Below are 11,927 nucleotides of genomic sequence, written 5' to 3'. Positions count from 1 at the left end.
ATCACTTTAGGAATTGGCTTCTTTTGCTAAATGAGGCTAAATGTATTTTCAATTACAAAAGCTTACCAGTGGAACACCTTTATTACGCTAGGGTGGATTTTTGAATTTTTCTTACCCTCAACATGGCTACCTTTTTAATGCCCAACTCCAGATGAACATAATGCTATAGCATTATTTGTCAAGGAGCAAAAAATAACTTCGCTTGGACACCGTCAACAGAACTGTGAAAGGCAAACTTCAGCACTGTGTCTTTAAAACAGGGGTGGGGAATCTCTGCCTCATGCACCTACCAGAGGCCAGATGAGGTCCCCCTCCGGCCCATCAGCTTCCCCATTGATCAGACTCCAAGCAGTGATTAGAGATAGGGCTGTTTCTCCAGTCCCTGCCCAGCCTGTAAAGGCTTCTCAAAAACTTCCATTCATTCCAATGAAGGTCTTTTAAAAGCCTAATTGCAGTGTGTGTGTGTTTCTACGGACATTTTCAGGGGGTGGCTGCTGGGGAGAAAAGGGCTACCCCACCTATCCCCCATCACTGCAACTCCCACTTGAAAATCACCCCCTGCCCTTGCAGCCACACTTTTAAAAAGTGAGATTGTGGGGTGAGGAGCAATGTGTGCATCCATGTGATGGCTGGGCCATCATATCCTTGGGTCACCTGGCACATTTTGGGATGCGGTCCTGCCCCTCGCAGGAACATGTCCCCCAGTGTGCTTGCCAGGAGCTGATTCAGCCCAAATATCTCTCCACCTCACCTTAAAATATTTTCAGGGTTCCATATAGATAATGTAATGGAAAACTGTCTGTACTTTTTCTGATGTGTATGTATAGTGCAGGGGAGAGCGAGAGAGAGCGCAAGAGCGAGAGAATCAGATTTACCATGGATGCCCTCGAAAAACCTCTGGAGTTGCCTTTTGATTAGAAATGAGTGCCATTTAGGCCTTCACAGACTTGTTGCAGGCATACAACTGGCTGTAATGAATGTTATCAAGAACCTGATTAATAGGAAAATGTATTCTAGGTACTCGGAAGAATAAATAATGCTCCTGAGACTCTTCAGTGTTTTTAACAGTAGGTTGTCTGTTTACAGCATAAGTAATTTTTCATATCTGTCAGCTAACTCAAAAATCTAAATTGTAAAGTCAGCTCCTGGGGGACTTTTTGACTAGTGATTATTCTCAAGGGGTCCTCCTGCATCTATCTGCAATCAGCGGTCCGCAGTCATCCATGATACATGAGCTTTCTCAAGGATCCTAACTTAATACAAAGCCAGCACAATCCTGTACAACTACTCTAAATAAGAAAGAATCATTTTTGAAACATGTTATTACTCCGCTGTTGAGATAGCTGTGAAAAGCCTGGGTGAACTATCCTAACCTTAATCAGTGTAATGGTGTGGACTAGAAGCTCGTGAGTAGCAAACCATGATGTTACCTGCTCTATCATTGTAGATGTTACTCATCTGCCTTGAAGAGAGAGAGAGGGGGGGGGAGGGGGAGAGAGAGAGAGAGAGAGAGAGAGAGAGAGCACTAGCTCAATTTACTTGTGGTGGGCTTTTTCATGGCATTCAGAAAGTGTTTAAAGGTGGGAAATATGTACTGGTGCCATCACTGCCTTGGTACTTACCATATAAATGATCGAACTAAATACAACATTTCAATTGGACAAACATTGTCTTGCTAAGCATCTGTGGAACAATGCTCACATGATAAAATGGAGCATCTTTCCAGACAAAATAGCTGTGCAGCCATAGTGCCCTCTTTCCCCTTCAGGTGAAATCCTATACCTGTTCAGACAGAAAAAGCCATCTGAGATATTTGGGCTGTCTCAGGCATAATGGGCCTTTTTCTGCTCGAGTGTACATGGGATTGCACCTTTAATGGAGTTTCTGTGGTAAGAACAAAGATGGGAAAAGGAGTAGGAAAATGGGGGTTATGAATAGAAGATGTCATTCTTTGGATCCCCTGTGAACTTACATGAATGAGGCAGGACGATGGGATACTAAGATGCTTAGTTTGAAGGTACCCAGAATGAGATAAGAACTTGTCATTTCTGTTTGGTAGGAAACACTGGTCAGAGAATATGCCTTCCCTGGTAGCTGGAGAAGCTGCTGGAGGAAAGGAAAGGTTCCAGTCTGCTCCCCTCTTTCTGTTTGCCCGGGGTTAGCTGAGCCAGCAGGGTTTGGGAAGTAGAGCCCGTCTACCCTTTTTCTTTCCGACCCATGCCTCAGTCAGGATCAGTGTGTTAAATTATCTTAGGGCTGAAGTATATGAAGTGTGTACTATGTTAAATGCTTGGCTAGCAATAAATCTAGGATCTTCTTTATTGAATTGCAAACACAAGGAAGGGAAGTAAAGCTGCAGTGGAACTGAAGTTTAACCCTTCCTTCTCCAAGCGCAAGCTCAATCAACCTTAGAGTGAAAAGACCTTCCATTAGTGCCCAAATAAGCTTATTTTTTTAACCTAAGGCTAATTGAATTGCAGAGGGGCAGGAGGAGCACGAGTGAAACTTCTCCTCATGCACTGTGATCCCAATGAGAATCAGGTCCCTCGCACTGACATAGTTGCCAGCATGCATTCAGCATGCCTGATTTGATCCCCAGGATGAAGTCACACAATCTAAAATGTACCTTTTCACACATCACATGGGTTCAGTGTCATGCACAGCTTCACAAGGTGTCCTGGCCACCCTTATGAATATTCAAGCCACGGCATGTATGTGCCATGGCTTGTCATCTTGTGTATCCCTGGAGATCATGGTTATGTGAGGGTGAAACAAACCATGGCTGTTCTAGGGTTATCCAAGGGTTGTTTTACCTCTGCATAACCCACAATGCCTGGGCCTATATGATATATCAAGCCGTGGAATCCACCTGCTGTGGCTTGGATATTTGAAATGGCAACTAGCAAGCACCAGAATCTACCATAGATTAAACAAGCCATGGTGGGCTGTGGTGATCATGCAGACAGGTTCTATGTCTTAGAGGCAGGTTTTCTACCGAAGCTGACCAATGCTTCTGACAACATGCCCTATGCCTTTAGTGGAGCAATGCCACCCATAACCGGTAGCAAGGAGAAAACTTGGTGCTATTCCTATGGTAAAAAACCAAACCTCAGACTCACATGTCAGTCATAATACTTGACTTAAAGGATGGGACAGTACAGCCATGTATGAATACATACACATTCTGTAGAATCAATGCAATAGGGATGGCCAGATGAGCGGATCCTCAGCAATGTGTCTTGTATATAGAGGCACGGGGGGGGGGGGGGGAATTCAGGGCACCACATAGCACTCTGTATAGTTTCACATGAAGGTTTGCATAAACTGCATTCCTGAGTTTGTTCCAAGCTGCAACTTTCCCTTCACATATCTGATGCTAATTTTCAACTGAAATATACTATAATGAAAACAGGGAAGACTGAGTGGAGTGGCAGGTTATAATAGTGATTCTAATGAAAATCCCAGCATTTTTACTGTGGCCTCTGGCTTTACCCCATCCTTGCTCAAAGGATGCTGTGATAATGCGCAAATCAGCCTACAGCGTAGTGGAATGCCTTGCGCAAGACATAGGCTAACCCCAGACCAGGGAAGTGAAGCACTGGTGATGACACAGTAGCTGTGTCTGGACAACGAGATAATCCACACTTCAGTGTTGAGCATGGGTTGAGTGTGGACTCTTGTGGAAACGTGGGTTGTTCCTGAAATGTGGGCTATCTTGTACAGCAAGACATTTTCAAAAATGAAAACTGAGCCAACTGACACTGACAAATTAATGGATAGAACAGATGAGGAAAATAGCACTTCCACACTGTACTAATTTATGTAATTCTGTATCACGCAATGGAATTTTAATTAGAATTTTAAATAGAATTAGAACTAAATCCAAGTATGCGAACAAGCCTTGTCAATCCTGAACAGTCCATGAAGGGTTGTGAACAATGGATTGTTATCTGAGCAAGATCCAGATGAGATGCAGGTTTCAAGAGTAACCCATGGCTTAATGCTAACCACAGCTCAACCAATACTGAATTCTTGTAGCATTCAGTGACCATATCAACAAGATATTCACTTTCAGGAAAATTTAGAATGACAGAATAATGTGGCAAGAGGAAGATAAAAGGAAGACTGCTGTGTTGTGCTGAGCAATGAGATTATCTGGGGAGACGGGGTGGGTGATTTGCTTACCTAATATTTGTTGCAGATCAGCATCTGATGGCTTTAGACATTAAACGCCCCCCTCATTCCAAATATTATTTTACTGCCTAAGTGTTGTGCACCTTGAACCAAAGACTGCTGTGGTCAGATGCTAGATCTGCAGCAAAGATGGCACTGCAGATATACGGCACCGGTTCATTCCCAACCTTGAATGTTGCCGGGACAAATAGCTCACCTGAGGCACCACAGACATAATGCTATTGCCTGCTACACACCCAAGTAAGTCCTACTGTCTTAGAGCCTGTAAGGTGACTCTAATAACTAGTGACATTTTACCTTATATTTGCATATTCCAAACTTCCTCCTGCTCTTCTGCCTGAGAAGCTCTTCTCACTAAGCACCAAGTTTCTCTCTTCCTTTTCCCCTTTGCACTGCCTTTTCCTGGTCACCTGCTCTTCTTACCCTCTCCCATTCATGGCTGGCCTGGCCTCAACTCTCTGTGTACTCCTGACCTAGCTTAGATCTTCTGCCTGACTTCTGACCCCACTTTTACTATACCCTCAGTTACCACCTTGCGGAAGAGCCATACCAGCCTTCTCTTGGTGGCCCTGATGCTGCTGCTTGAACTTCCACTTGTAGTTCTGGCTTTGTTGGACTCCTTGTTGCTTAGTTCTCCTGATCTGCAGACAAATGGACCTTCTGCTTTCCTCACTAGGCAACTAAATCTCAAGGTAAGGACAAGCCACAAGGAAAATTATTAGCCAGATAAAAAACTATCTTCATTCATTATCACCATCACCACCATTTTATACCAAATAAAGTATAGTTTCTTTCCTAAGCTGTACCGATGACATTCAGCACCTTATTACCAATCCCGCTCCCAAAAATAAATTAAGCAAAGTATCTATTGGTGCATGTGGCAACCTAAATAATAAGTATTTTAATAAGACAATAACATCTTAGTTGGAACATTGTAAAGAAGTTGAAACTGGAGTCTTCCTTTATGAGTTTCCTACTGTGTAAAATAAAACCCTTCTTTACAAACAGGCTTATATATTTATGTGGACTGCTCCATCTCCCTTAAGGCAGCAAGGCTAAATTGCTTTTCTTTATAAAAGAGTATAGTAACTTTCCTGCTCTCTCACAGTGATTAGCTATATTTTCAAAGAATTTAATTTTATTTCCTTACCTTCAAATACCTCTTTAGTTCTGAATAAGTAGTGGCAACAGAAGTTCTGGGTGAGCTTTCTTTTTAGTTTCACAACACATTCTCATGCATCAGAAGGGACTGAATGCAATCGTATTTCACTCAATGGGATTTATTGGCGAGGAGACAAGATACCCTCTGCCAGAGGCAGTAGGATGCCCACCATGACCCTGCCGCAGGTGCCCTCCTCCACAGTGAGCGATTGAGCAGGTGGACTTTCTGGAGAGGCTGCTCAGCCCCCTGATCTCTCCCAAAGTAAGAGATTGGGTGGGTGGGCATGGAGACAAGAAGGCCGTCTCTCGCTATGAGTCTTCCCCTAAAGCAAGAGAGCAGGCAAGTGAGTTCTCCAGATGCTGGTCCCTTGTTTTGCAAGAAGGCTCAGAGCAAGAGAGGGGGGCGAGGTGTCAGTTCCACCAAGGAGCCTGTTGGTGCATTTCCCCAACAGACAAGCAGCAATGGGGCGATGGTGGGAATGGCTGCAGGGATCCTCCTCGGGGCATAGGAGGGATCTACCATCCTGCTGGTCTGCCATGGGAGGAGGGCAGTCGCCCTGTCTGATGGGAAGAGTGGCCTTGGTAGACATGCATAGAATTGAAAAGTCCGTTGTTTTGGTCTGGCTTTTTAAAAATTAAAGAAGGGGTGGTTCTTTTATAATCACCACTGTAACAAGCTAGGAACTGAAGTGGAGTCATGCCTATAGCTCATCTACAGTAATGCCGTAGAAAAAATATTTGACATCCCAATGTGGAAAACAGATATTTCTGAACAATTTTTTCACTGTGCAATCTATTTGGGAGCAGGAAGGGAGGTCAATGGGAAAGATAAATACATATAGTGGAAGGGTGATTATTTCCAACACAGATCTGCAAGAAGATTGTTCATTTTCTTAGAATGGAAGGTGTTTCTCAAAAATCCCAAACATTTGGAAAAGCATCATGGAAAGGATCCCAAGGAAATGTATTAGCCAGAATTAAGCACTATGTTCATTCATCATCACCATCATTTTATACCCATTAAAGAGTAGTTTTCATTCCTAAGACTGCTGTCACCTGAATAATGCAAGAAGGCAGCAAGGTAATTCTGAGTACAGAGACATATGAACACATCATTGAGAATTTATCATAATGTTTTAAGAGATAATATAAATTATTTTACTATTATCTGATCTACACTGACTGAACTTCAGAAGAAGGCATGATCTGAGCCTGACCTATCTCTTATCAGTTCATTTAGAACTTAGATATCATTGACATTTCTGTCTGTATTCAGTATAGTGTACCCAAGAACAAAATTACGTCCAGTCAGTGCTCGGAAAAGACATGCTTTCACATTTCTGCAGTGATTCAGGCTGCTGTTTTATGCACTGGCTGTAAAGTTTCAATTGGCAGTAGGCTCGTGTGCACATTTGGCTTTTCACTGGTCTTCTTCAGCATCTTTATTCGACCTTCCAGCCTCTGCGCCCATTCATGTCGGAGCCTGGAAATGAGGAACAAATGTTCTCATCAGTGAACCCTTAGCCAAATTTTTCAGATGTCTAGCTCTTTTAAGTGATACCAAAGCTGTCCCTTTTCTTTCATCACTGATGCACTTGTCTTGTGTTAATTTAGTATAGGTATCTCTCTGGCCTTCTGGTTTAGGACACCGAAAGAATCCAATGGTATAACTCATCCTCACTGTGAAACCTGGTGACATTGATAGATTCCAGAGGAGTCAAACAACTGGGAAAATGCTGTCATTAGAGATACATGCTGCCTTCTCCTCTGGGTATTCACTGGATGAAGCACACAAGCTCTGTCTTGGAAAAGTCGGAGAATGCATGCACAGGAAACAACAGCAAGGAAAACTGGACAAAGGCACTGTTTACTGGTGAATAAATTGGATTGTGAACAGGGGTTGAACTAGCTGATCTCTGAGGTCCTGTCCAACTCTCTGATTCCAAGACTGGGATCTGGACATAACTAGAATTAGTAACGTGCTCAAAAGGGAGGCCAATTCTAGTTGGCATATTCCTTTGATAGGTAAATCACAGGGGATCAGTTGCCAAGGAAACTATATAATTAGCTAATCGCTCTTAACAGTTGGCCTTTGAAATAGCTAGCATATTGCTCCCTGACCTCCAATTCAGCCAAAGAGGATATGAGGAAGGAATCTTGGTGTGAAAAGAAGAAGAAATTTCCCGCCCAGGACTTCGCTTTCTGACTCTCTTCTGGTTTTGAGTCAAAGGTCAACTTTATTCTCGTTTTTTTATCCCCCTTCATTAAGTCCAAACAGCATTATTGTGGTACTGGCAATTTCCCTAGGAACACTGGATTTGGGGGTATCTGCTGAAGCGTTTTATCTTGAGCGCCTACTCGTGCTCAGTTTATGCATTTGTAAATAAATACATTAATTAATAATATCACAAAGTAATAGAATTCTCCTGTGATCTTCTGAAGGAAACCAAACCAAACCCGGGTCGGTGTTGCATACCTAGAACTTCTTATTTCTTAGAAAATTGTGATACATCTAACAATAATATTAAGAAAACTAAAACTGTTATCTTGTGCAAACTTAATCGGGATTAAGCACTTAGCTTTGGTTAATTGTTCGTAGGATCAAGCTGTTTGTATATCACCACTCCAAGTCACAGGACTGGCACTGTATAAAATACTGCAATTCTATGCATTAAGTTGCTATGTTTGTGATATAAAATAGTGACATAAAGGTACTAGTTCTTGGAAATCGCAGACTCTTTGGCAGCTATTTTGAAATAGGCTCAGATCTAGAAATGTCGTAGCGACTTAAATGCATTTCTTCTCACCAACATAAATGGATTCGTTTCAATGGATGCAGTATTTAGCTGGAAATCTACACACTTTCTCCATATGCCAGGCATGCTATATACAACTATACATAACTACATCTTTACTTTGAAGTTGCCATCTTCCAAGATCTTTGTCAAAAAATAACAGGATGGGTAGTTGCGTCTGTCATTTTTAGCGCTGCAGAAATCTGAATGAAACATGGATATGCTGAAAAAATGGGCAAAACGACTCACTAGAGATAGTCCGGGGAAGGTATGTGTGGATTGTCTAATGCCGCCTTTCTCAAACAAGTGCCCTTCAGATGTTACAGACCACAGCTTGCAGCATTCTGTTTGCCTTGCAGGCTGGGACTGATGGGCATTTAAATTCAAAACAACTGAAGAGGAGGCAGGTTGAGGAAAATTTATGTTGCCCACTGCCTGCCTTAGGACAAACCTCTCAGAAAATAAATTCTGCCTCTCCTGTGAGGCTTATTCCATTGCTGAACTATGGAGTGAGGGAAGTCACCAGAATGCTCATTGGGCCAAAGTGACACAAATGATGGTTTCAGAGCGGATGCTGCCTTCTTTTGCAGCACGGCTTGCGGGGCAAATAAAGCCACTCACTTGCTCAAAGCACTTCTGCTTAATCGTGAATTTTCCATCTCTTTTTGCTTGGTGTATGATTCAATTACTTCTTCCCAAAAGTTCTTCAAGCCATGGGCATCATGGACTACCACACCAGGGCGCTTGAAGCCAGTGTGTCTATTCATTTCCTGAAAAGCAAAGCTATAGAGACAGTAACCCTCTTCTGTGGTACGTTAGGAAATAATACATGTGGCAAGAGAAAGGCAAGGCACATAATAAAATAGGAAAACATAACAATTCAGCTTCATAGAGTCAATTTAAATAGGCTACATAGGGTTTGATGACGTCTGAACTAAGGTTTGTTGGATTATAGCTTCAGCAAGGAAGCTAGTTAGGAACAGAGGAAGCTGCATTGTACTGAGTAGCATCCTCAGTCTGCCATTGCCTAGCAGTGGCTCTCCCAGGTGTCAGGTGGAAGCTTTCGGCAGGATTGAATCTGGGGATTTCCTCACACAAAGCAGATGCTGTACCTGTTAGAGTGCTCCTCCCAGCTGTGATCTACTCAGACATGATGCTCAATCTCACAGGCCTTCTTCTGAGTGCCAGCGCCAAGGGAGGTTTGGAGGATGACAGCAAGGGGGAGGGCTTTCTTATAAACTTGAGCCTAAAGCCCTGCGTGGGCTCTCTGGATGTGTGTAGTTCCTATGCCAAATATTTTACAAAATTCTTCTTGGTTGTTGTTTTTAGCTTTTTTTTTCATGTTTCACTGTTTTTATTTTTTATTTTATTTATTTAAAGTTTTTATATGCCATCCCCTTGCTACATAGCCTCGGGACGGCTTTTTATGATATGTTTCACTGTTTTTATGCTATTTTATTATCTTGTTTTATGGATTGCTGTAAATTGCCCAGAGAGCTTTGCCTGTGGGATGGTATAGAACTGAAAATACTACTACTACCACCATTACCACCACCACCACCACTACTAACAACAACAACAACAACATCAGCCTAGTTACAGCCCCTTGCATCCTTTAGTGTATCTCAGATTCCACAGAGACACTTTTGGGATGTTAATCAGTTTACAATGACCTGATTTACCCAAATGGGGAAGAAAAATACCACCCTGGCTTATTTTCCTGTGCCATGTGTTTGAGTCATGCAGTTCTCATGGTGACCTTCCCCAAGGATGAGGGAGGTGACAAACCACCCTAGAACCCATGATTTTTCTAGGGTGTGGGTTGGCTTGTAAAAGGGCCTCACCCCCCACCACATTATGGTAATTTGGTGGTGCAGTTATCAGATATGGAGAGGGAAAATAAAGTACATTGACTTACTTCCTTTCCTAAGCATGTGAACCTGCCCAATAAATATAGTGGGTTCAGGTATATTGACTAAAGGCACAATCCTGTACCTGTTTAGACAGAAAAAGGCCGTGTTGGCCAAAGCATGCTGGAACTTGGAGGCCCCTTTTCTGCTTGAGTTTTCATAGGATCGTGCTCTGACTGACTCACTGCTGTATGATTATGTATGATGCATCATTCTCTGTATAAACCATGGGTTTTTCTCCTTGGTATGGGTATATCTCCCAGAAGCCCGTCTGTCTTCCTGGCCCTCCTTATACACTCATGGGCATGTTTTAGAAATTAGGAACTGGCTTTGACAGCCTGTCAAATACAATTAGTCCTCAAAAGCTTATGTTTTTCCTGAGTCTTGTTTACAGTGATATGAAAAGCTATTATTTTATTTGCACATCAGTCTCTTTCATCTTTAAAGACTCTGTAAAAGTATGCACGTTTAAACACAATAGTGAAGTCACAGTTGAACTTAGGAAGAGAAAAAAACGAATAGTAAAATATTTATGTTACCTAAAGTTTACAGCCTCCTCTAAAGCATTCAGCAAGGCTGCACCCGATAACATCTACTGGGTGTATCAAGTTGTATTAGAACGATCTGGGTGCAGGAAAATGCATTTTTGAACATTTTCATGTCCATGAATCATGGTTACCATCTGTATTGCAATGCTGCAGTGTAGTCTTGCATCCTTTAAGGAGGCTTCTGTCCCAGGTTCCAGCCAACTATGTCCTTCTTTAGGAACATTGAATCTGTTCCAGAACTCCACAGATGCACATTTTCCTTTCTGTTCAACATCCCACAACCGGCAAGCATGCTCAGATGTCATGACACTCTTTGGGGAAGGGTGCTGCTCCTTAGGAGGAATTTTATTTTATTCTATTTTATTCTACAAAAACTTGGGTTTCCCCTGACATGGCAACATTTCCCTTTTGTTCCTTAGTGACTCCATTTGGCTACAAACCTGTTGGTGCCACTCAGTTTGCTCCTAGAGAGAGTGACATAACCTGATATACAGCATAAAATATCTTTTAACATTTTGCTTGTCCTCCCTTTTCTGCTTCTTGGTGCATATTTTCCCTTTAATTTATGGATAGCTGTTATTTATACTTTAGTAGCAACTGCAAAAATATACATACATTCAGCAGAATAGAGCTTATTTGTCAACAAGTATTCCCTCAGTTTGGACCGTTCAGCCAAATCCAAAGATGCTGCATATGTATACACATGAGAAAGAGGGAAAGAGATGTTGAATAATCTTCCTTTATCTTGTCAAAGCTGGTGCCAGAGAAAATGTCCAAGAATACTCAATTTCCATAGCTCTTGACCTTGTAGATGCACACGTTCCTTAGATCATTGCCTTAAACTTTGGGTGGCCAAAATGAAGCATGATTTTCTCTTAAAAATAATGGATACTTCCAAAATTACTTTGATTTGGAATTTTTTAAAATATTACTGCTCATTAATGTCTATTAGTTTCTATTTGTCTTTGACTTAATTTTGAGTGAAGCAACTGTGCCACAGGAACAAAGGTGAATGAAGGTATTTTCTGATTTTTTTCTTAATTAAATATTTATTAAAAATTGTTTATTGTTTAAGAAACATGTGCAGATCCTGGGAAGACCACTAACCCAAAGAAATACTGTAAAAACATGATATTCTACAGAAACCTTGGCAAAAGTAGATGTGGACTTGTTTAGCTGGGCAGACAAAGAATACGTGGTAAATGTAGATTACTATTCAAATTCTTTGGAGATGAACTATTTGTCATCTCTCTGCCAAATCAGTTATATATAAAATTAAAGGCTATTTTGCATGATAGGGGATACCAGACACTGTGTGT

General features: G+C 41.8%; 1 protein-coding gene across 3 annotated transcripts in view; it reads right to left on the bottom strand.

The window, feature by feature from the left end:
- Positions 1-5,066: 5,066 nt before the first annotated feature.
- The window catches only part of LOC123031488 (protein FAM240B-like), a 9,632-nt gene continuing 2,771 nt past the window's right edge, over positions 5,067-11,927 (bottom strand). The window contains exons 2-4 of one of the 3 annotated variants that reach the window (XM_044446517.1): positions 11,224-11,295; positions 8,772-8,933; positions 5,067-6,838 (exon numbers count right to left, since the gene is read on the bottom strand). In XM_044446517.1, coding sequence (XP_044302452.1) covers positions 6,706-6,838; positions 8,772-8,917 — 279 coding nt within the window. In that variant the 5' untranslated portion in view covers positions 8,918-8,933; positions 11,224-11,295 and the 3' untranslated portion in view covers positions 5,067-6,705. The remainder of the gene's footprint in view (positions 6,839-8,771; positions 8,934-11,223; positions 11,296-11,927) is intronic. The other 2 variants (XM_044446516.1, XM_044446515.1) reach the window with 2 other exon arrangements.

Source organism: Varanus komodoensis, unplaced genomic scaffold (genome assembly GCF_004798865.1).
Source record: "Varanus komodoensis strain SLA01 unplaced genomic scaffold, ASM479886v1 scaffold5, whole genome shotgun sequence".
Lineage (NCBI taxonomy): Eukaryota > Metazoa > Chordata > Lepidosauria > Squamata > Varanidae > Varanus > Varanus komodoensis.
Note: the sequence above shows the minus strand (reverse complement) of the source record. Positions and strands in the feature narration are given on the sequence as shown.